This window comes from Bufo bufo, chromosome 9, assembly GCF_905171765.1.
Source record: "Bufo bufo chromosome 9, aBufBuf1.1, whole genome shotgun sequence".
Taxonomy (NCBI): domain Eukaryota; kingdom Metazoa; phylum Chordata; class Amphibia; order Anura; family Bufonidae; genus Bufo; species Bufo bufo.
The window spans coordinates 142123114-142146334 of NC_053397.1; the positions used below are offsets into that span (position 1 = coordinate 142123114).

General features: G+C 42.9%; 1 protein-coding gene across 1 annotated transcript in view; it reads right to left on the reverse strand.

Annotated features, from left to right (window-relative positions):
• The window catches only part of CHADL (chondroadherin like), a 130025-nt gene that overhangs the window by 78810 nt on the left and 27994 nt on the right, over positions 1-23221 (reverse strand). The window contains exon 2 of the mRNA XM_040407410.1: positions 15541-17199. Coding sequence (XP_040263344.1) covers positions 15541-17199 — 1659 coding nt within the window. The remainder of the gene's footprint in view (positions 1-15540; positions 17200-23221) is intronic.

Consider the following 23221-nt stretch of genomic DNA (forward strand, 5'->3'; position numbering starts at 1 on the left):
AATACTCAGTCTTCCCCAGAACAATTACCTGAGTGTGGTAATGTGCATCTTGAATTAATTAGGTCTGGTCAGAAGATTAAGAGGAAGAACTAGATGTTTGCCTAAATACAAAAGTCATTGTCTATTTCAGATCTCCTCAAGGTTTTGTCTAAAGTTTATCTCAGTTAAATGAATAAGAGAATATACAGAATATATAGAAGAGAGAGATAAGTGCCTCGACTTTTATATGGAATACTAGTGCCATCTAGTGTTAGGTTAACATTAAGGTTTAGAGTGTAAAATTCATTATGGGAGGTCCTATTAGTTATCAAATGATGTCACTAGTTAATGATAAAACTTGACCAAGCCCTTTCTAAAATGGAACAAAAGAGGATATGGAACTACAGAGAGAGATCATCAGGAGCTTCTGAAATCAGCTTGGGATGGTCATCTTGAGGACAGAAGGATCCATCTTTGAAATCCATCTTTTAAACCAGAGATCCACTTTTTGATACCTGGGGAAGCCATCTGACTAGCTATCCTACTATCCAAGCAATTCCATCCATCTCTCCATTTATTTGAAAATCCCAGTGATATCCCCGAACCGTGACGGTAGGTAGGATTTATACTGAATTGAGTTGGATCTTATAACTGCAGTATCAAAATCTAAATTTTGTTCAGTATGAAGAACCTAAAAAACTGATTTCGTTCTAGTTATATATGGTTGAAAATATCTTTATGCATAAGGAAATTTTCTGAATATCTTAACCATCTGTTGGCTGGGAGTGATCAAGGGTACGGTTAAGGAGTTAAGTTATTTAGATATCTGTAATTAGAATATATTCAGTGAAATTATCTTGAGTTTTCCTAATTACATATTTTGATCATTATTAGTCTATTGTTGTTTATTTTCAATTGATAAGTATTTGATTGTTACCAACTTTACATTATATTATACAGTATATTATTTTGCACTAAAAATTGTATTATTAAATTATATATATATTTTGTTTGTAACTGGGTTTTGTCTTCAATTCAACGCAGATCACGAGCTTGTTTTTAATAGATTAGAATCTCCTTCATTACAGATTCTAATTTATTCACATAAATAATATAGACTGTCAATCGGAGACAGCATAAATATTCCGACAATCTCTCATATATTCTGGTGGCCGGGGTTGCGTAAGTGTGTTGAGGATTATGTGTCAGCCTGTAGTACCTGTGCACGTGCTAAGGTGACACATACTCGGCCTTCCGGATCTCTACTTCCATTGCCCATCCCGTCCAGACCATGGACTGACTTCTTCATGGATTTTATCACTGATCTACCTAATTCTTCAGGAAAGACAGCTAATCTGGTGGTAGTTGATTGCTTTATTAAAATGGTGCACTTTATAGCGTTGCTGTGCCTACCTAATGCTAAAACACTAGCACAGGTGTTTGTTGACAACATTGTGAAACTCCATGGCATTCCCCCTGACGTGGTCTCGGATCGTGGGACTCAGTTTGTTTCCAGATTCTGGAAGGCGTTCTGTACTTGACTGGGGGTACAACTGTTCATTTCTTTGGCTTTTTATCCTCATTCAAACAGACAGACAGAACGCACTAATCAAAGTCAGGAGACTTACTTGTGATATGTCTCTGAGAACCAGGAGGAGTGGTCTTCGTTTTTGTCTTTGGCAGAGTTTGCCATAAACAATCGTAGACAGGAGTCCACTGGTAAGTAGCCGTTTTTTGAGGCATATGGGTTATACCCACAGTTTGGCACATTTTCTGGTTCTGATACTTCTGGAATCCCTGAGGAGGAACGTTTTTCATCATCATTGTCATTTATATGGCGGAAAATTCAAAATAACTTAATGAATATGGGCAACAAGTATAAACATGTGGCTGACAGGAAATGTATGAATGGTCCGGAAATAAGAGTGGGTGATTCTGTGTGGTTGTCCACAAGAAACATTAATTTGAAGGTACCTTCTTGGAAGTTGGGTCCAAGGTTTATTGGTCTATTTAAAATCACTGCCATTATTAATCCTGTAGCTTTTCATCTTGAACTTCCTCAGGCCCTGAAAATTCATAATGTGTTTCTTAAATCTCTGTTGAAGAGATATGTTAAACCATTGGCGCTATCTTCCTTGCCACCCGCTCCTGTCAAGGTGGAAAGTAGTTTGGAATTTCAGATCACCAAGATAATTGACTCTTGAGTTCTCCCTAGATCTCTTCAGTATCTTGTTCACTGGAAGGGTTATAGACCGGAGAAGATGTGGGTACCAGCATCTGACGTGAATGCCAGTTGGTTGGTGATAGATTTTCACAGGTCTCACCCAGATATGGTCAGTCCTGGGTGCCCGGCGGTCACCCGTAGAAGGGGGGGGGGTACTGTCACGGACGTTCCCGTGACAGGTGGCAGAAGATAGGTGAGACTGGCAACACGTGGTTTGATCTGACAGGTTTTCCTTGTGGATCAATAGGCGTCTGTGTTGTTTCTGGTAATGGCCACACCCCTTGCCTCAGGTGTTGCTAATGTGGTCATTTAACCTTCCTTATTTATAGTTGCTTTTCCCACTATGTTGTGTGGTTTATAGGTTCAGTTTCAGTTTTGGATTGCTGATGTGTGGATCTCGGCAGAGTTCCTGGTGTTTCCATTGATCTTTTGAAGTTAAGTCTTCTTTCCCTTTTGTATTTTGTTTGAGTTGTGTGTTGCATTTCCCTGTCTTTTGTATTAAGGCCTGAGGGAGACTCCTGTTTGTCCTTCCTTTTGGAGGAACAGGTTGTCTCAGTCGTGACATTAGTACCAAGGTACTACAGGGTGAGTTGGGACATTAGGTATACCTGTGCATCACCTAGTTCACCTATATCCTGTGTACTCACCTACCTCTTGGGTCTGTTCATACTGGTAGTAAGTCAGGACTTTGATTAGGGTTTTACTAGGAGGTGTCCATCTCCTTTCCCTAGTTTCCAGGACTTATTCCCTCACCCCTTTCCCTCCTATGTTCGGTGCTGTGTTTTCCTCCCACACCTGAACGTGACAGAGACCCTACCTAAGACAATTGCCCCAAAAAAAACACTAAACTATGGCTCTGAGAATATGGAGACACTAAAACATGATTTTTTTTGTTTCAAAAATGCTGTTATTGTATAAAACCTAAATAAATAAAAAATAGTATACATATTAGGTATCGCCGCATTTGTAAGAACCTGCGGTATAAAAATATCACATGACCTAACCACTCAGGTGAACACCCTTAAAAAAATAAAAATAAAAACGGTTTAAAAAAAGCTATTTTTTGTCACCTTACATCACAAAAAGTGTAATATCAAGCGATTAAAAAGTTATATGCACCCTGAAATAGTATCAGTCAAACCGTCATCTCATACCGAAAAATTTGAGCCCCTAAATAAGACAGTCACACACCCCCCCCCCCCCCCCCCCCCCCAAAAAAAAACCTAATAACTATGGCTTTCAGAATACGGAGACACAAAAAATTTTTTTTTTTTTCAAAAATGCTTTATGTAAAACTGAAATAAACAACAACAAAAAAGTAGGCATCCGTAACAACCTGCTCTATAAAAATACCACATGATCTAACCTGTCAGATGAACATTGTAAATAACATAAAATAAAAACGATGCCGAAACAGCTATTTTTTGTTACCTTGCCTCACAAAAAGTGTAATATAGAGCAACCAAAAATCATATGTACCCTAAAATAGTACCAACGAAACTGCCACTTTATCCCGTAGTTTCCAAAATGGGGTCTTTTTTTGGAGTTTCTACTCTAGGGGTGCATCGGGGGGCTTCAAATGTGACATGGCAGCTTAAAATTATCCCAGTGAAATCTGCCCTCCAAAAACCATATGGCGTTCCTTTCCTCCTGCGCCCTGCCGTGTGCCCGTACAGCAGTTTACGACCACATATGGGGTGTTTCTATAAACTACAGAATCAGGGCAATAAATATTGAGTTTTAAAACTAGAGTAATGGGCGAGCACACTTCATTTGTATCATAAAGTGCATAAAATTTAATTAAATCCAATAAGTCAACACGTGTGTATACATAAAATCAAGTCATTCAATAAAATAAAATACAATAAAATACCATAAAACCTATATGCTAGGAATGATACACTTGAGTAGGTACCACAGATAGTCAATAAATGGGATGATTGTCCACAATGTATTATAGTCCAATTGATGGTAATGGGACCAGAGTATCATATATCTGTTGATATCATATGAAAGTCCGCTAGTTTTGTAAAGTATCTTGGGTTCTCCTATCCAGGAGATCTCTAATCCCAGATCTATTTCACAGATATTGCACAAAAGGTAGATACTGGTATTGCGACTCCAATATGGAAAAGGTATATAGATCTCCTATTTCAGTCTCTGGTCGACTGCATACATTCGACTCCTGTATATTCCCCAAACCTTGGATGCTGGTTTTCTACACCAGTTTGCTGAATAGTGTTTCAAAGTCCCGTAATCACTGTGAATATTTCAACTTGTATATAAAAGCTTCTTACCTCCCTCGTTGTGAACGGACTGTTTCAAGCGTGAGTCGGGCGGCGCGGGACACTGCCGGCGTCTGACTTCGTTCAGCTGCAGCTGACTTACCCGAGATCTCACGAGATTTCCAAACAGGATTTCGTCCGGCACGATAGAGAGGGCACAGTGAATATCCAATATGTTTCTGGTTATTGAAAAAGTCCTTCAATTCAGTTTCACAGCATGGCCATGCTTGTAGACGTGGAGGTGCTTTAGTTACAGGTGTGCGATCCGGCCCATACGCGTTTCGGGAACTCTCCTTCCCCCAGACTGCAAACAGGAGCAAGATAGCCTGAACTAACGGTACTGGCCACACTGCATACAAGCCAGCCTGTATGCAGTGTGGCCAGTACCGTTAGTTTAGGCTATCTTGCTCCTGTGTGCAGTCTGGGGGAAGGAGAGTTTGGGTTCGGTGTTCGGCGCTTTCTTGGCGCTTTTTGAAAGGCTGCGAAGCAGCCAATCAACAAGCATCATACTACTTGCCCCAAGAGGCCATCACAGCCATGCCTACTATTGGCATGGCTGTGATTGGCCAGTGCAGCATGTGACCCAGCCTCTATTTAAGCTGGAGTCACGTAGCGCCGCACGTCACTCTGCTCTGATCAGTGTAGGGAGAGGATGCAGCTGCTGCTGTTAGGGCCAGATTAGGCAGGGATTTACTCATCAAAAACACTTACTGAAGTGATTGATCTACAGCTGTGTATGATTCAACTTCTGCTAGTTAATTGCTCACTGTTTTTAGGCTGCCCAGAGCGTTTTTCTGTCACTTTTTTCTGGGGTGATCGGTGGCCAATTTGTGTCCTGTGGTGCGCCAGCACAAGCTGCCACCAAGTCCATTTAACCATCAATAGTGTGTTGTTTTTTTTCTATATCCTACATCAGGGGCTTGGCTGTGCTTGCTATTTTATTGAGGGGTGAAATACAATTGCCAAAATAGCAGTACCCTAAATCTGGTGTTTCAGCTGTGACTAGCTAGTTGTAATACTGTCTGGCAAAGGATATATTTTTTTTATGGGTTGAAATACATTTCTTAAATTAGCAATTCCCTAAATCAGTGGTTTCTGCTGTATCAGGCTAAGTTTAAATCTATCCATAAAAGGGTATATTACATTGAAGGTGCTGATAGGGTCATCCTCAATAACTTTCCAAGTCTAATTCTGTCAATAAAAGGGATACCTGTCATCCAGGGCCTAAATACTAGGCCTACAATTTATATTCAGCTAAATCTGTGGTTACTGCTGTGCCTGTATTAGTGTAAGACGGTACCTAAATAGATAGCCAGATAGTGTTAGGTGCCTGAAAAAAAAAAAGGCCTGAATTTGAATTCAATACATTGGGCCAAATAATTTTTTTCTTATTGTGGTGAACGGTAACAATGAGGAAAATATCTAGTAAGGGACGCGGACGCGGACATGGTCGTGGTGGTGTTAGTGGACCCTCTGGTGCTGGGAGAGGACGTGGCCGTTCTGCCACAGTCACACGTCCTAGTGAACCAACTACCTCAGGTCCCAGTAGCCGCCAGAATTTACAGCGATATTTGGTGGGGTCCAATGCCGTTCTAAGGATGGTAAGGCCTGAGCAGGTACAGGCATTAGTTAATTGGGTGTCCGACAGTGGATCCAGCACGTTCACATTATCTCCCACCCAGTCTTCTGCAGAAAGCGCACAGATGGCGCCTGAAAACCAAGCCCATCAGTCTGTCACATCACCCCCATGCATATCAGGGAAACTGTCTGAGCCTCAAGTTATGCAGCAGTCTCTTGTGCTGTTTGAAGACTCTGCTGGCAGGGTTCCCCAATGGCATCCACCTAGCCCTTCCCCAGCGGTGAAAGACATAGAATGCACTGACGCACAACCACTTATGTTTCCTGATGATGAGGACATGGGAATACCACCTCAGCACGTCTCTGATGACGAAACACAGGTGCCAACTGCTATGTCTTTCTACTGTGTGCAGACTGAACAGGAGGTCAGGGAGGAAGACTGGGTGGAAGACGATGCAGGGGACGATGAGGTCATAGACCCCACATGGAATGAAGGTCGTGCCACTGACTTTCAGAGTTCAGAGGAAGAGGCAGTGGTGAGACCGAGCCAACAGCGTAGCAAAAGAGGGAGCAGGGGGCAAAAGCAGAACACCTGCCACCAAGAGAGTTTTTCTGCTACTGGCCACCGCCACCTGGGACCGAGCACCCCAAAGGCAGCTTCAAGGAGTTCCTTGGCGTGGCAGTTCTTCAAACAATGTGCTGACGACAAGACCCGAGTGGTTTGCACGCTGTGCCATCAGAGCCTGAAGCGAGGCATTAACGTTCTGAAGCTTAGCACAACCTGCATGACCAGGCATCTGCATGCAAAGCATGAACTGCAGTGGAGTAAACACCTTAAAAACAAGGATCTCACTCAGGCTCCCCCTGCTACCTCTTCTGCTGCTGCCGCCTCGGCTTCTTCCTTCGCCTCGGGAGGAACGTTGGCACCTGCCGCCCAGCAAACAGAGGATATACCACCAACACCACCACCTCCGTCACCAAGCATCTCCACCATGTCACACGGCAGCGTTCAGCTCTCCATCTCACAAACATTTGAGAGAAAGCGTAAATTCCCACCTAGCCACCCTCGATCCCTGGCCCTGAATGCCCGCATTTCTAAACTACTGGCCTATGAAATGCTGTCACTCAGGCTGGTGGACACAGACAGCTTCAAACACCTCATGTCGCTTGCTGTCCCACAGTATGTTTTTCCCAGCCACCACTACTTCTCCAAGAGAGCCGTGCCTTCTCTGCACAACCAAGTATCCGATAAAATCAAGTGTGCACTGCGCAACGCCATCTGTGGCAAGGTCCACCTAACCACAGATACGTGGACCAGTAAGCACGGCCAGGGACGCTATATCTCCCTAACTATACACTGGGTAAATGTAGTTGCGGCTGGGCCCCAGGCGGAGAGCTCTTTGGCGCACGTCCTTCCACCGCCAAGGATCGCAGGGCAACATTCTTCAGAGGAGAAGAAGGAAAATCACTCTCTTCTTCCCATCATCTTCTGCCTTAAGAGCAGCTGTGGAGCTTCGCACACATGCATGCCCAATGGCCATGCTGACTGCCTGTTGATCTTCACTGACACTGGCTGTAATGCACACAGTGTTGCTGCCCGCTTGCTACTATATAAAAATAAAAATAAAGTTTCCCCTTCTGGTGCTGCTCCCCTTGACAGACTCCACCCTAAACACATGCCCTCCTGCTAAATAAAATCCTGGACTTGGAGCAATAGCCCTTATTACTTCTTACAAATTCAAATTATAATATTGTTATCTTGTTTATAGTTGAGCAAAAGAATTGTCTAGCTCTCACCATTTCCTTCTATCGGGTGTGGCAGTGTGTTTCCAGTAAGCCGTACACAGTCCACATAGCCGGCTATATAGTACAGGTTAAATCCTTTTTTATTTCTTTGTCTAGAACCGTTCGCTCACAGATGCTGCACATGTACACCCAGGGCCGGTGCAAGGATTTTTGCCGCCCTAGGCAAGATAAAAATTGACGCCCCCCCCCCCTTATCAGATGATCTGCCCATATCATGTTCCACCCCTTTCTCAGTTTTTAAATTAAAAGAACTGCTATGTTTCCCTTAGGGTTAATCCAGCTTCTTGTAGCTGTCTCTTTTTGCGGAACGGAATTGCGGGCCCATACAACGTGCGGCCCCGATCCGGAACTGCGGACCCGGATCTGCAATTCCGATCCTGAAAAAAATAGAACATGTCCTATTCTTGTCCGCAATAGTGCCGGCAATGTGCGGTCCGCAAAGTGCGGAACGCACATTGCCGCTGTCCGTGTTTTGTGGATCCGCAAAACACACACGGATGTGTGAATGGACCCTAAATGTGAGGTAAATTAGTTTCCAATGTAGTATTAATAACTAAACAATTACATAATAAACATATTGCATTGTCTACTTACCACCAGGACAGTAAGATGATTTGGACTCTGGCTCTTGGTCTGGCTCTTGGTCTGGCTCTGGGGATTCCCTTGTCACTCTCTTCTCCCCCCTCCCTTGTCACTCTCATTATTCCACCCCGGCACCCCCCTCCCTTGTCACTCTTATTATTCCACCCCCCCCTTGTCACTCTCATTATTCCCCCCCTCACCCCTCCCTTGTCACTCTCATTATTCCCCCCCCTCCCTTGTCACTCTCATTATTCCCCCCCCTCTCCCTTGTCACTCATTATTTCCACCCTCCCCACTCATTATTTCCCCCCCTTGTCACTCATTATTCCCCCCCCTTGTCACTCTCATTATTCCCCCCCTCTCCCTTGTCACTCATTATTTCCACCCTCCCCTCCCCACTCATTATTTCCACCCCCCCCTCCCCACTCATTATTTCCACCCTCCCCTCCCCACTCATTATTTCCACCCCCCCTCCCCCTTGTCACTCATTATTCTCCCCCCCTTGTCACTCATTATTCCCCCCCTTGTCACTCATTATTCTCCCCCCCTTGTCACTCATTATTCTCCCCCCCTTGTCACTCATTATTCCCCCCCTTGTCACTCATTTTTCCCCCCCTTGTCACTCATTATTCCCCCCCATGTCACTCATTATTCCCCCCCTTGTCACTCATTATTCCCCCCCCTTGTCACTCATTATTCCCCCCCCTTGTCACTCATTATTCCCCCCCCTTGTCACTCATTATTCCCCCCCCTTGTCACTCATTATTCCCCCCCCCTTGTCACTCATTATTCTCCCCCCCCCCTTGTCACTCATTATTCCCCCTCCCCCCCTTGTCACTCATTATTCCCCCTCCCCCCGTTGTCACTCATTATTCCCCCACCTCTAGTGTAGCGTGGCCGAGCTCTGTTCGATCCGCGGTACAGGAGCATTTGTTTCCTGTACCCGACCGGACTGACAGGAAGTGCACACTAAGTGAGCACTTCCTGTCAGTCCGGCCGGGTACAGGAAACAAAAGCTCCTGTACCGCGGACCGAACAGAGCTCGGCCACGCTACATTAACAGCACAGACAGAGCAGGATTCTTTAGAGCGGCAAGCGCTCAGCCTCAGCCGCTCAGGTGGCGCCGCATGAGGGGCGCCGCCGGCCGCCCCCAACTTATATAAGCAATTTTATGTTTTTATTTTTTACCGCATCGAGCGCCGGGCGCCCCCTGCTGCATGGCGCCCTAGGCAACTGCCTAAGTCGCCTTACTGGTGGCGCCGGCCCTGTGTACACCGCTGCGGTCGGCAAGTTCCTTTGTCAGACACAGGAGTTCTCTGTATATAAATTGGAAACAGAAAATGCACACCCTGTGTACTGTAATAAACACACAAAAATTCTACTTACAAGATAAAAACTTGAGGTTCAGCATATAAAATCCATAATACCCGACCGGTTTCACCATGCGGCTTTCTCAAGGGCATTAAACAAAATCACCTCCCCCACTTATATTTAAAAGGTTACACCATCCATGATAGATCGTCAAAGTTCATCATTTGTTACAGCTTTAAAAAAATATATTTAAAAATCATAAAAATATAATTTAAATTCTTCTGCATATTTAAATCATTGGTAATTAGTGTGTTTGACTAGAAAATAGACTCCGTTTCTTTTTGGGATATTTTTTGATCATATCTCCTCCTCTACAATCGAATTCACATTGTACTATACGACAAGCCCTGAGGCCCTTTGGATCTGCAGTGTCCCACTCTGTAATAGCAGTGGGGCCCTGTATTTATAAGGGTATTTGCAGAATGTCTGCTGTAATTCCTTCTAACAGGCTATTGTCTCTTACATGTAGACACACCCAGTCACTCCTAGGTGGTTCTGGCACTATATATATATATATATATATATATATATATATATATATATATATATATATATACACACACACATATGAGGGGTAAGGCAGTAAGTAGTGAGTGGAGTAAGTCAAGGAAGTGCAGTTAGAGAGCAAGGTCAGACTAGACCAGAGCACTAAACTTAGGGTCGGCATAAGTTTAGTCTGCAGCCAAGGAAAGCTTACTACAGACACAAAAGTCAGACGCCACAACCAGACTGCAGAGTCAGAAAAAAAGAGCAAAGCAAAGCTAGGGCTGGACCTGCTGATTCTAGAAGCCCAGTAAACTGACAAGTGGCTAACCCTCTGAATTGTGCGCAGACAAAGGGTAGGCATCACGAGAGAAATACCAGAAACCCAGAGTGTTGAGGGGTATAAGGAGAGACTAGACCTTAGCCAGTGGACTCGATTAGCACCCAATGTAAGACATAAGTTAAGCCTACAGTGCCTCTTTACAGTCTACATTGAAGTATAAGCTGTAAACAGAGCTGCATTACTCTATGGACAGTGTGAATGTGTTACTGGAAATTGTAAGTAAGCCAGCAATGCAAGATATATGTACCGGCCATGTGAAAAAGAGAAGTTTATTGATGTATACTCCACAACTGGAAGCTAGACAGTCAGCCAGAAATTACAATAGCCTGAATGTGACCAGAGTCAATACCTCACCAAGAGCCTGTTACTAGGATTACAGATACAACTAACTTGTGATGTCCTATGAATGGATTACAACTACCGCTTTACATTGCAATAATCTATACATCTACAGCAAGGCAAGTGATTCTCAGTAAATGTTCCAGTTATTTATTCTTAAAAAATGCCCTTTTGGCATATTAGCAAGCCAGGGATCATAATAAGACATTTTTAAATACTTCTATAGCCGATGATTTGTCAGGGGGAATAAACTTAGATTTTTCTTTAAGGGTGGTGTTATTAAATTCAGTTATTTGGGAAGTAGATAATCCAGTTTTTGTTCTAGTCAAAAAGCGTTTTTTTATATTTTGCTGTCTTGCAAATCCGTGTATGTCTATATAGGTCAAGAATTTATTTAGTCTGGCATCGGGAGCATATTTTAATCCTTTCTGTATTAGCTTCTCATATTCTGAGCCTAAATTTACATCTGAGAGGTTAAAAATATGTTTTGTTTTTATTACTTCATGTTCAGTTTCTTTGGAGTTCCTTTTTCTAGCTCTTTTTTTCCCTTTCCTTTTAGGGCCCTTTTTTCTTTTTATTTCCCCTCCCCACTGTGTTGAGATCTTCTGAAATTTGTGGGTCACTCTGAAAATCCTCATCTATGGTTTTCTAGTACAGTGAATTTATTTTCATCTCTAGGAATTTCTTTATTCTCTCCACTTACTGCTTCAAAAGCTTTTTTGGTGATGTCCGTTTTTTCCCCATTCACCATTATTGTATTTATCTTGCTTGTTTTGCACCTTATTTTCCTGAGTGATAGTCATAATCTCTTCAAAGTAATTTCTCTTATTATTTTGTTTGGATGGAAATGTGGGTCTCTCTGGATAGAGGACCTATTGTATGCGGCAAGAGATTTCTTTGGCATGGAAAAGTAGCCATGGAGAAAGCTGCATGGCAAAACGAGTTGGGTATTATGGTTTTTATATGCTGAACCTTAATATTTTTTCTTGTAAGTAGAATTTTAATGTTTATTAAAGTGCCATCTGATCCTACACAGGGTGCGTGTTTTCTGTTTCCAAGTTATATACAGAGAATTCCTGTGTCTGATGAAGGAACCTGACACCTGCAGCGGTGAACATGTGCAGTGTCTGCAAGTGAATGAGTCTAGAGGAAGAAAAAAAAATAAACACACTGCAACACCTGAAACAAGGATCTGGTGAGAGCTAGATAATTATTTTGCTCAACTATAAACAATATAACAATACTATCATTTGAATTTGTAAGAAGTAAAAAAGGACTATTGTTCCAAGTACAGGACTTTATTTAGCTGTTTAGTAGTCCGGTTCACAAGAGTTTATTTGGACTTGTTGTAGAGCACCACTGTTGATTCTATGCCTTACTGCTGTTTTATACATGCCCTCCTGTGCCTAGGAAAAAACCTATACTGAATAGCGTAATTGACTATGCTATTCAATACAGATGCATCCCACAAAAATTTGCATTATATACTTTTTTTTAAATAAAATTGGAGTCAGTGGCGGATATATGCCCCTGTAAGCTTAGACAGTGGTATATGCCTGTATATACAGTGAGGAACACACCCTGTGATTTTGCAAGTTCTCACACTTAGAAATCATGGAGGGGGCTGAAATTCACATTGTAGGTGCATTACCACTCTGAGAGACATAATAATAAAATAAAAAAATCAGGAAATCACATTGGATGATTTTTAAAGAATTTGTCTTGCACTGCTGAACATTAGTATTTGAACACCTGAGAAAATCTGTGTTAATATTTGGTACAGAAGTCTTTGTTTGCAATTACAGAGGTCAAATGTTTCCTATAGTTCTTGACCAGGTTTGCACACACTGCAACAGGGATTTTGGCCCACTCCTCCACACAGATCTCCTCTAGATCTGTCAGATTATCGGGCTGTTGTTGTGCAACACGGAGTTTCAGCTCCCTCCAAAGATGTTCTATTGGATTTAGGTCTGGAGACTGGCTAGGAACTCCAGAACCTTCTTACGGAGCAATTACTTGGTTATCCTGGCTGTGTGCTTCGGGTCGTTGTCATGTTGGAAGACCGAGCCACGAACCATCCTCAATGCTCTGACTGAGGGAAGGAGGTTGTTGCTCAAAATCTCACAATAAATGGCCCCATTCATTCTCTCCTTATTATATTTTTTCATTCTGTCTCTCAGAGTGGGAATGCACCTACAATGTAAATTTCAGACCCCTCCATGATTTCTAAGTGGGAGAACTTGCAAAATCGCAGGCTGTTCAAATACTTCTGTTCCTCATTGAATATGGCATTTCCCAGCATATACAGTCAGGTCCATAAATATTGGGACATCGACACAATTCTAACATTTCTGGCTCTATACACCACCACAATGGATTTGAAATGAAGCGAACAAGATGTGCTTTAACTGCAGACTGTCAGCTTTAATTTGAGGGTATTTACATTCAAATCATGTGAACGGTATAGGAATTACAACAGTTTGCATATGTTCCTCCCACTTGTTAAGGGAGCAAAAGTAATGGGACATTTGGCGTCTCAGCTGTTCCATGGCCAGGTGTGTGTTATTCCCTCATTATCCCAATAACAATGAGCAGATCAAAGGTCCAGAGTTCATTTCAAGTGTGCTATTTGCATTTGGAATCTGTTGCTGTCAACTCTCAAGATGAGATCCAAAGAGCTGTCACGATCAGTGAAGCAAGCCATGATTAGGCTGAAAAAACTAAACAAACCCATCAGAGAGATGGCAAAAACATTAGGTGTGGCCAAAACAACTGTTTGGAACATTCTTCAAAAGAAGGAACGCACTGGTGAGCGCAGCAACACCAAAAGACCCGGAAGACCACGGAAAACAACTGTGGTGGATGACCGAAGAATTCTTTCCCTGGTGAAGAAAACACCCTTCACAACAGTTGGCCAGATCAAGTACACTCTCCAGGAGGTAGGTATATGTGTGTCAAAGTCAACAATCAAGAGAAGACTTCCCCAGAGTGAATACAGAGGGTTCACCAAAAGATGTAAACCATTGGTGAGCCTCAAAAACAGGAAGGCCAGACTAGAGTTTGCCAAACGACATCTAAAAAAGCCTTCACAATTCTGGAACAACATCCTATTGACAGATAAGACCAAGATCAACTTGTACCAGAGTGATGGGAAGAGAAGAGTATGGAGAAGGAAAGAAACTGCTCCTGATCCTAAGCATACCGCCTCATCAGTGAAGCATGGTGGTGCTAGTGTCATGCCGTGGGCATGTATGGCTGCCAGTGGAACTGGTTCTCTTGTATTTATTGATGATGTGACTGTTGACAAAAGCAGCAGGATGAATTCTGAAGTGTTTCGGGCAATATTATCTGCTCATATTTAGCCAAATGCTTCAGAACTCATTGGACGGCGCTTCATAGTGCAGATGAACAATGACCCAAAGCATACTGCAAAAGCAACCAAAGAGTTTTTTAAGGGAAAGAAGTGGAATGTTATGCAATGGCCAAGTCAATCACCTGACCTGAATCCGATTGAGCATGCATTTCACTTGCTGAAGACAAAACTGAAGGGAAAATGCCCCAAGAACAAGCAGGAACTTAAGACAGTTGCAGTAGCCTCATCACCAGGGATGAAACCCAGTGTCTGGTGATGTCTATGCGTTCCAAACTTCAGGCTGTCATTGACTGCAAAGGATTTTCAACCAAGTATTAAAAAGTCAAAGTTTGATTTATGATTATTATTATGTCCCATTACTTTTGGCCCCTTAACAAGTGGGAGGCACATATGCCAACTGTTGTAATTCCTACACCGTTCACCTGATTTGGATGTAAATACCCTCAAATTAAGGCCTCTTTCACACTACCGGTTTTTTTTTCATTTTGCGGGCCGTTTTTTGCGTTCCGTATACGGAACCATTCATTTCAATGGTTCCTCAAAAAAACTGAATGTGTTCCGTATGCATTCCGTTTCCGTATTTCCGTTTTTCCATTCTGTTGAAAGATAGAACATGTCCTATATTTGGCCGCAAATCACGTTCCGTGGCTCCATTAAAGTCAATGGGTCCGCAAAAAAACGGAGCACATACGGAAATGCATCCGTATGTCTTCCGTATCCGTTCCGTTTTTTGCGGAACCATCAATTGAAAATGTTATGCCCAGCCCAATTTTCTCTATGTAATTACTGTATACTGTATATGCCATACGGAAAAACGGAACCGAAACGGAAACACAACGGAAACGGAAAAACGGATCCGTGAAAAACAGAACGCAAAACACTGAAATCGACACTGTAGTGTGAAAGAGGCCTAAAGCTGACAGTCTGCAGTTAAAGCACATTTTGTTTGTTTCATTTCAAATCCATTGTGGTGGTCTATAGAGCCAACAATGTTAGAATTGTGTCGATGTCCCAATATTTATGGACCTGTCTGTAACTCCAACATACACTGCAATAGCAACATAAACAGAGTTTTTGAGCTTTATAGTGTAAAACATCAACTATTATCAAGTAGGAGACTGTGATAATTTTTAACCAGTACTGTAAAATCTAGCAGAATAAAAAAAAAATACTGTACCTGTTGCAGTCTCATGTCGTTCAGATATAGATGCTGCATTGACTGAGATACTGTCAAGAATGCACCATTTCCAATGCTGTTGATGGAATTCTTGGACAACCTTAACTCTATTAATTTATGCATTCCTTTAAGAGCTTGGGTTGGTACCTCTGATAGTATATTGTTATCAAGATAGAGTTTTTCTAGATCTTTCACATTTCGAAAAGCTGTTGGTGCAATAGAGTTAATTTTATTTCCTGTTAGATATAACCAGTGAAGCTTTTGTGCCCCAGCCAAATTGTTGCTAGACAGTGAGTTAATTGAGTTATACTGCATATGCAGTGAAAAGAGGTTTGGAAGAAGCCTAAATACTTCTTTTGGAATATTAGTAAACCTGTTGTGGTCAAGGAAAAGATAGCCAATTTTTGTAGCCCCTTGAAAGATTTCTGCATTTAATGAGAAAATCTTATTATATGATAAGTAGAGATAAACCAAATTTGTCATTCCCATAAATGCTCCTGGCTGTATGTCATTAATCTCACAGTTTTGTAGGTGCAGTGATGCTACATTTTTCATATCCAAGAAAGCTCCTTTAGGAACAGAGTTGAATGAATTTCTGCGTAGATCAATGAGTGTTGTGTCCACATGGAAACCTTTTGGAATCTTCTGTAATGATTTATTCTCACAAATAGCATGTTTGGCATCAGTTTTGCAATCACAGCTCTGTGGGCATGCATTTTCCATTTCTGGTATTTCTGTGACCACTAATATCTTAGAAAGATCTTCTGGGAAATTTCCACATTTCAGATCGATAGCTCTGAGAGAATCCAAGTGATCTCCAAGAAAATGTCTAGGACCAAAGCAAAATAGATCAACTTTTAATCTTAATAAATCAGCCCATTCTTTAAAGGGTCTCAAAAAGCAATCACAGATGATTGTGTTTCCTGTCAAGTTTAGACTTTTCAGGTGTTCCACTCCAGCCAGTGGTTGAATCGATCTGATCTGATTGTTACTCATGTCAATAAAGGAGAGTTGTTTGCTTTTTTCAAATGCCTTGTAAGACACTTCCTGCAATGCCATGTTATTGAGGATGAGCTGTTTTAGAGATGCCATTTGGACAGCTTCCTCCAAAATGAAAGTCATTGGATTCCACCCCAGCTCTAGCCTAGTAAGACCAGACAGTCTTGAAAGTGCTTCGGATGGTAGATACTGCAGTTCATTGTGGTCTAGACTTAGCCTTTTCAGATTTGGAAGCACTGCAAATGTTTCAGTTGACACAATGCTAATCATGTTTTTTGAAAGACGCAGCCATTTAAGCTGCAGCAGTCCCTGAAAGACCATATCTGGCAGGTAGACCAAGAAATTGTCTTCGAGATTCAGAAAGTTTAGAAATCCTAATTGACTAAATGCTCCTGGCTTTATCTCCTCAATTCGATTCTTCTCCAGTATTAGATGCTCGAGAGATGAAAGTCCATCAAAGGACTCCTGGTGTATAAAGCTTATGCGATTGGAGCCAAGATTAAGGTACCTTAGACGTCCAAGGCTTCTGAATGCCCCTTCCTCTATTGTTTCAATACTGCAATTCTGAAGACTGAGATGAGTTAGGTATGGAGTTGAAAGAAATGCTCCTGTAGGAATTACCTTTAGTTCATTTTTTTGAAGTATGAGTTTCTGTGTGTACTGCAAAGACAAATGTTAAGCTTTATCAGACATTTGCAATAAATATACAGAATAGATTTTTTTTTCTACATACAACATGTAGCTCTAATGTCTTACAAACATCAACATAATTGAAAAAGTAGTATAGACAAACCGCTCACTCCCCTTACAATTCTGGATTGGGTGCTCTAGTCTCAAATTGATTCACTCAAATCAACAAAGGCGTAATAAAAAGTATATATTATGTAGTATGAGACTGGCACTCCCTCGCATGGAAATAGAGCAATAGTAATAGTGTTGTTACACAATATTTAATTGGCAAAATATATTAAAATACAACATTACAATACAATATTAAAATAACAATCGCTGCAGCGGAGACAATATCAGTCCCTAAAAATACCTAAAATCTAAAACTTCAATAAAAACTCAAAAAAAAGTCCAAAAAGAAGGGGACCATACGTCCTGAATGTGCAAAAATATCGCATGCCAAAAGTGTCAGTCTATTCCTTATAATAGTATTGTCATTCCTTTCTTATATGCAATATAACATGCAAAATCCATGCAAGGCACCTTTTTCAAATATTCAGAATTGTCCGATATAAATATTCGATAAAGTATCCAATCGGACACCAAGTTGTTACTCACAGGTGAATGTCGATTACCCTTCAGTCCCAATATTCAATCTTTTTGATTTTTACTCACGATATTTATTCACGTGGTTCTCAGTGATTAGCGTCCCATCTGGTTCGTTCGTCTCTGGTCTCTCTCGATCGTTATCCACAAATCTCAGATCCGGTTATACGATCAGGCTGTAATATCCCGAGAGGTGAACCTATACTTGTACTGACCAGTTTGAATGGCTGAAATTCCAGGTCTTTATCTTTGGAGCGCTCCAATTTCTTTGTGTATCTCCGGATATTATCAGACGAACTTCCAGTGGGGGTCACTTGTTGGGGATGTCTTTGAAAAGCAGCAAACGCGTTTCGGGGATCTCCTTTCCCCTTCCAGCGGTCACCACTGAGGAAGGGGAAAGGAGATCCCCGAAACGCGTTTGGTGCTTTTCAAAGACATCCCCAACAAGTGACCCCCACTGGAAGTTCGTCTACTAATATCTGGAGATACACAAAGAAATTGGAGCGCTCCAAAGATAAAGACCCGTAATTTCAGCCATTCAAACTGGTCAGTACAAGTATAAGTTCACCTCTCGCGATATTACACCCTGATCGTATAACCGGATCTGAGATTTGTGGATAACGATCGAGAGAGACCAGAGTCGAACGAACCAGATGGGACGCTAATCACTGAGAACCACGTGAATAAATACAGTGAGTAAAAATCAAAAGGATTGAATATTGGGACTGCAGGATAATCGACATTCACCTGTGAGTAACAACTTGGTGTCCGATTAGATACTTTATCGAATATTTATATCGGACAATTCCGAATATTTGAAAAGGTGCTTTGCATGGATTTTGCATGTTATATTGCATATAAGAAAGGAATGACAATACTATTATAAGGAATAGACTGACACTTTTGGCATGCGATATTTTTGCACATTCAGGACGTATGGTCCCCTTCTTTTTGGACTTTTTTTTGAGTTTTTATTGAAGTTTTAGATTTTAGGTATTTTTAGGGACTGATATTGTCTCCGCTGCAGCGATTGTTATTTTAATATTGTATTGTAATGTTGTATTTTAATATATTTTGCCAATTAAATATTGTGTAACAACACTATTACTATTGCTCTATTTCCATGCGAGGGAGTGCCAGTCTCATACTACATAATATATACTTTTTATCAACATAATTGCACAAACAACTATTTTCCCTCACTGCGCTATCTCACATGAAAGCCTGGAATGAGCTGGCAGTAAACACAGTTATGCCTTATTAACATAACCACTGTCTATTCAGTGATTTCCATCAGTGATTGTATGCCAAAACCAGGTGCATGATTAAACAAAGAACAGGTGCAGGTCTTTCCCTTGTACCTAATCTCTGTATAGGCTCCAATCCAACCAGTGTGAAGTTGGCACCCCATGTTTTTAAATTTCAAAAAGAAATACACCATTCGTTTGTGCTGGTTTGTGCCGCAAAAATGAACGTTTGTGCCGGTTCGGTTCCTGAGATATTGTGCGTTAGATTTTTATGAAGCCCCGCCCACTTTCCACCCCATGTTTTTAAATTTCAAAAAGAAATACATCATTCGTTTGTGCTGCGTTTGTGCTGCAAAAATAAACGTTTGCGCCGCTTTGGTTTCTGAGATATTGCGCGCGTGATTTACTGAAACCCCGCCCACTTTCCACCCCATGTTTTTAAATTTCAAAAAGAAATACACCATTCGTTTGTGCTGCGTTTGTGCCGCAAAAATGAACGTTTGCGCCGCTATGGTTTCCGAGATATTGCGCGCTTGATTTGCTGAAACCCCGCCCACTTTCCTCCCCATGTTTTTAAATTTCAAAAAGAAATACACCATTCGTTTGTGCTGCGTTTGTGCTGGTTTGTGCTGCAAAAATAAACATTTTCGCCACTTTGGTTTCCGAGATATTGCGCGCTTGATTTACTGAAACCCCGCCCACTTTCCACCCCATGTTTTTAAATTTCAAAAAGAAATGCACCATTCGTTTGTGCTGCCTTTGTGCTGGTTTGTGCTGCAAAAATAAACGTTTGCGCCGCTTTGGTTTCCGAGATATTGCGCGCTTGATTTGCTGAAACCCCGCCCACTTTCCACCCATGTTCTTAAATTTCTAAAATAAATACACCATTCAATTGTGCTGCGTTTGTGCCGCAAAAAATTAACGTTTGCGCTGCTTTGGTTTCCGAGATATTGCACGCTTGATTTGCTGAAACCCTGCCCACTTTCCACCCCATGTTTTTAACCCTGACCCTAGACCCCCCAGGTGTGCTGCAGCTTGCCCCCCTCCCGCCCCCCCACAACTTTTTTTGGGGCACAAGCATATTATTTTTTTTTTTTCTGCCTACGCTGACTGTGGCTGGGTCTCTTAGCATCCGGCCACTGTTAGCGCATCGCACACCCCACCGCTGATCAACTTCGGACAGTTGATCAGGGAGTTCGAATTTTTTTGAAAAAAAAGTTCAAATTTTTTGTCTTTTTTTTTTTTGTCTGTTAGGTTTAGGATAGGTTTGCGAACACCCGTCCCCCCACACACACGCACACCAAATAAAGTTTATCACGCACACACACACTCTCCTATGGCCCGCCGGATGTTCTCGGCTGAGGAGGCATACGCCCAGCCTCGAGTCCGAGAGCCCCAGTGAGGACGAGGATGACCCCACTTTCCTTTTGTCATCCGCGTCCTCCTCCTCATCTAGGGATGATGATGAGACCCCAAGGCGGCGGAGACACCGCCAGGCGGAGCAAGGGGACCGGCATGCTAGGGACCCTGTGGCCCACACTAGTACGAGAAGCTCTGGGGCTCGTACTAGTTTTCCGGCCCACCAGTTAAGTCCACCGGAGCCCCCTACCGGTGAACTTGTCTGGTGTACCCCAGAGCGTTTTGAGCCCGTGATTCCTGATTTTGTAGGCCAATCAGGAATCCAGATTTCCACAGTGGGCTTCACTGAATACGACTACTTTAGTCTTTTTTTCAGTGACCACTTTGTGAATCTGATGTTGGAGCAGACGAACCTGTACGCCCAACAGTTCATTGCTCAACACCCGGGCTCCTTTTTGGCTAGGCCCGGTGGCTGGACTCCGGTCTGTGCAGCCAAGATGAGGACGTTTTGGGGCCTCGTGCTGCATATGGGCCTAGTCAAGAATCCTAGTGTCAGGCATTACTGGAGTGGGGACGTCCTCTACCAGACCCCACTTTACAGTACGGCCATGACACGTACCCGGTTTGAGGCCACCCGGAAATGCCTGCATTATGCAGATAATGCAGCATGTCCCCCCCAAGGTGATCCTGCCTATGACCGCCTGTACAAAATCAGGCCGGTCATCGATCATTTTGGGGCCAAATTTGTGCAGGCCTATGTACCTGGAAGGGAGGTCGCGGTTGATGAGCCTCTCATTGCTTTCAAGGGGAGACTCATTTTCCGCCAGTATGTTCCCTCTAAGCGGGCGAGGTATGGCGTGAAGCTGTACAAACTTTGCGAGAGTACCTCAGGGTACACTTACAAGTTTCGTGTGTACGAGGGGCGAGATTCCCGTATTCAACCCCCAGAATGGGACTGGAACAAGGGGATACTAGTATAAAATTTATCCACGTACAGGTGGTAACCCTTATCTAGCAGTGGGTGCATAAGGTCCCACACAAGTTTCCCGCTAACACCCAGAGTGGGGGGACATTCTGGGGGTTGAGTACGAGAATCTCGTCCCTCGTACACACGAAACTTGTAAGTGTACCCTGAGGTACTCTCGCAAAGTTTGTACAGCTTCACGCCATACCTCACCCGCTTGGAGGGAACATACTGGCTCCGGTGGACTTAACTGGTGGGCCGGAAAACTAGTACGAGCCCCAGAGCTTCTCGTACTAGTGTGGGCCACAGGGTCCCTAGCATAGCGGTCCCCTTGCTCCGCCTGGCGGTGTCTCCGCCGCCTTGGGGTCTCATCATCATCGCTAGATGATGAGGAGGATGCGGATGACAAAAGGAAAGTGCGGTCATCCTCGTCCTCACTGGGGCTCTCGGACTCTGAGGCAAGCTGCGCGTTTGCCTCCTCAGCCGAGAACATCCGGCGGGCCATAGGGGAGTGTGTGTGTGTGTGATAAACTTTATTTTGTGTGCGTGTGTGTGGGGTGACGGGTGTTCGCAAACCTATCCTAAACCTAACAGACAAAAAAAAAAAAACCAAAAATGTGCATTTTTTTCCAACCGTCCGAAGTTGATCAGCGGTGGGGTGTGCGATGCGCTAACAGTGGCCGGACGCTAAGAGTCCCGGCCACAGTCAGCGTACGCAGAAAAAAAAAAAATAATATGCATGTGCCCCAAAAAAGTTGTGGTGGGGGGGCTGGAGGGGGTTTAAGCTGCAGCACACCTGGGGGGTCTAGGGTCAGGGTTAAAAACATGGGGTGGAAAGTGGGCGGGGTTTCAGCAAATCAAGCGTGCAATATCTCGGAAACCAAAGCGGCGCAAACGTTAATTTTTGCGGCACAAACCAGCACAAACGCAGCACAAACGAATGGTGTATTTATTTTTGAAATTTAAGAACATGGGGTGGAAAGAGGGAGGGGTTTCATCAAATCAACCGCGCAATATCTCGGAAACCAAAGCGGCGCAAACGTTAATTTTTGCAGCACAAACCAGCACAAATGCAGCACAAACGAATGGTGTATTTCTTTTTGAAATTTAAGAGCATGGTGTGGAAAGTGGGTGGGGTTTCAGCAAATCAAGCATGCAATATCTCGGAAACCAAAGCGGCGCAAACGTTAATTTTTGCAGCACAAACCAGCACAAACGCAGCACAAACGAATGGTGTATTTCTTTTTGAAATTTAAAAACATGGGGTGGAAAGTGGGCGGGGTTTCAGCAAATCAAGCGCGCAATATCTCGGAAACTAAAGCGGCGCAAACGTTAATTTTTGCAGCACAAACCAGCACAAACGCAGCACAAACGAATGGTGTATTTCTTTTTGAAATTTAAAAACATGGGGTGGAAAGTGGGCGGGGTTTCAGCAAATCAAGTGCGCAATATCTCGGAAACTAAAGCGGCGCAAACGTTAATTTTTGCAGCACAAACGCAGCACAAACAAATGGTGTATTTCTTTTTGAAATTTAAGAGCATGGTGTGGAAAGTGGGTGGGGTTTCAGCAAATCAAGCATGCAATATCTCGGAAACCAAAGCGGCGCAAACGTTAATTTTGGCAGCACAAACCAGCACAAACGAATGGTGTATTTCTTTTTGAAATGTAAAAACATGGGGTGGAAAGTGGGCGGGGCTTCATAAAAATCTAACGCGCAATATCTCAGGAACCGAACCGGCACAAACGTTCATTTTTGCAGCACAAACGCAGCACAAACGAATGGTGTATTTCTTTTTGAAATTTAAAAACATGGGGTGCCAACTTCACACAGGTTCC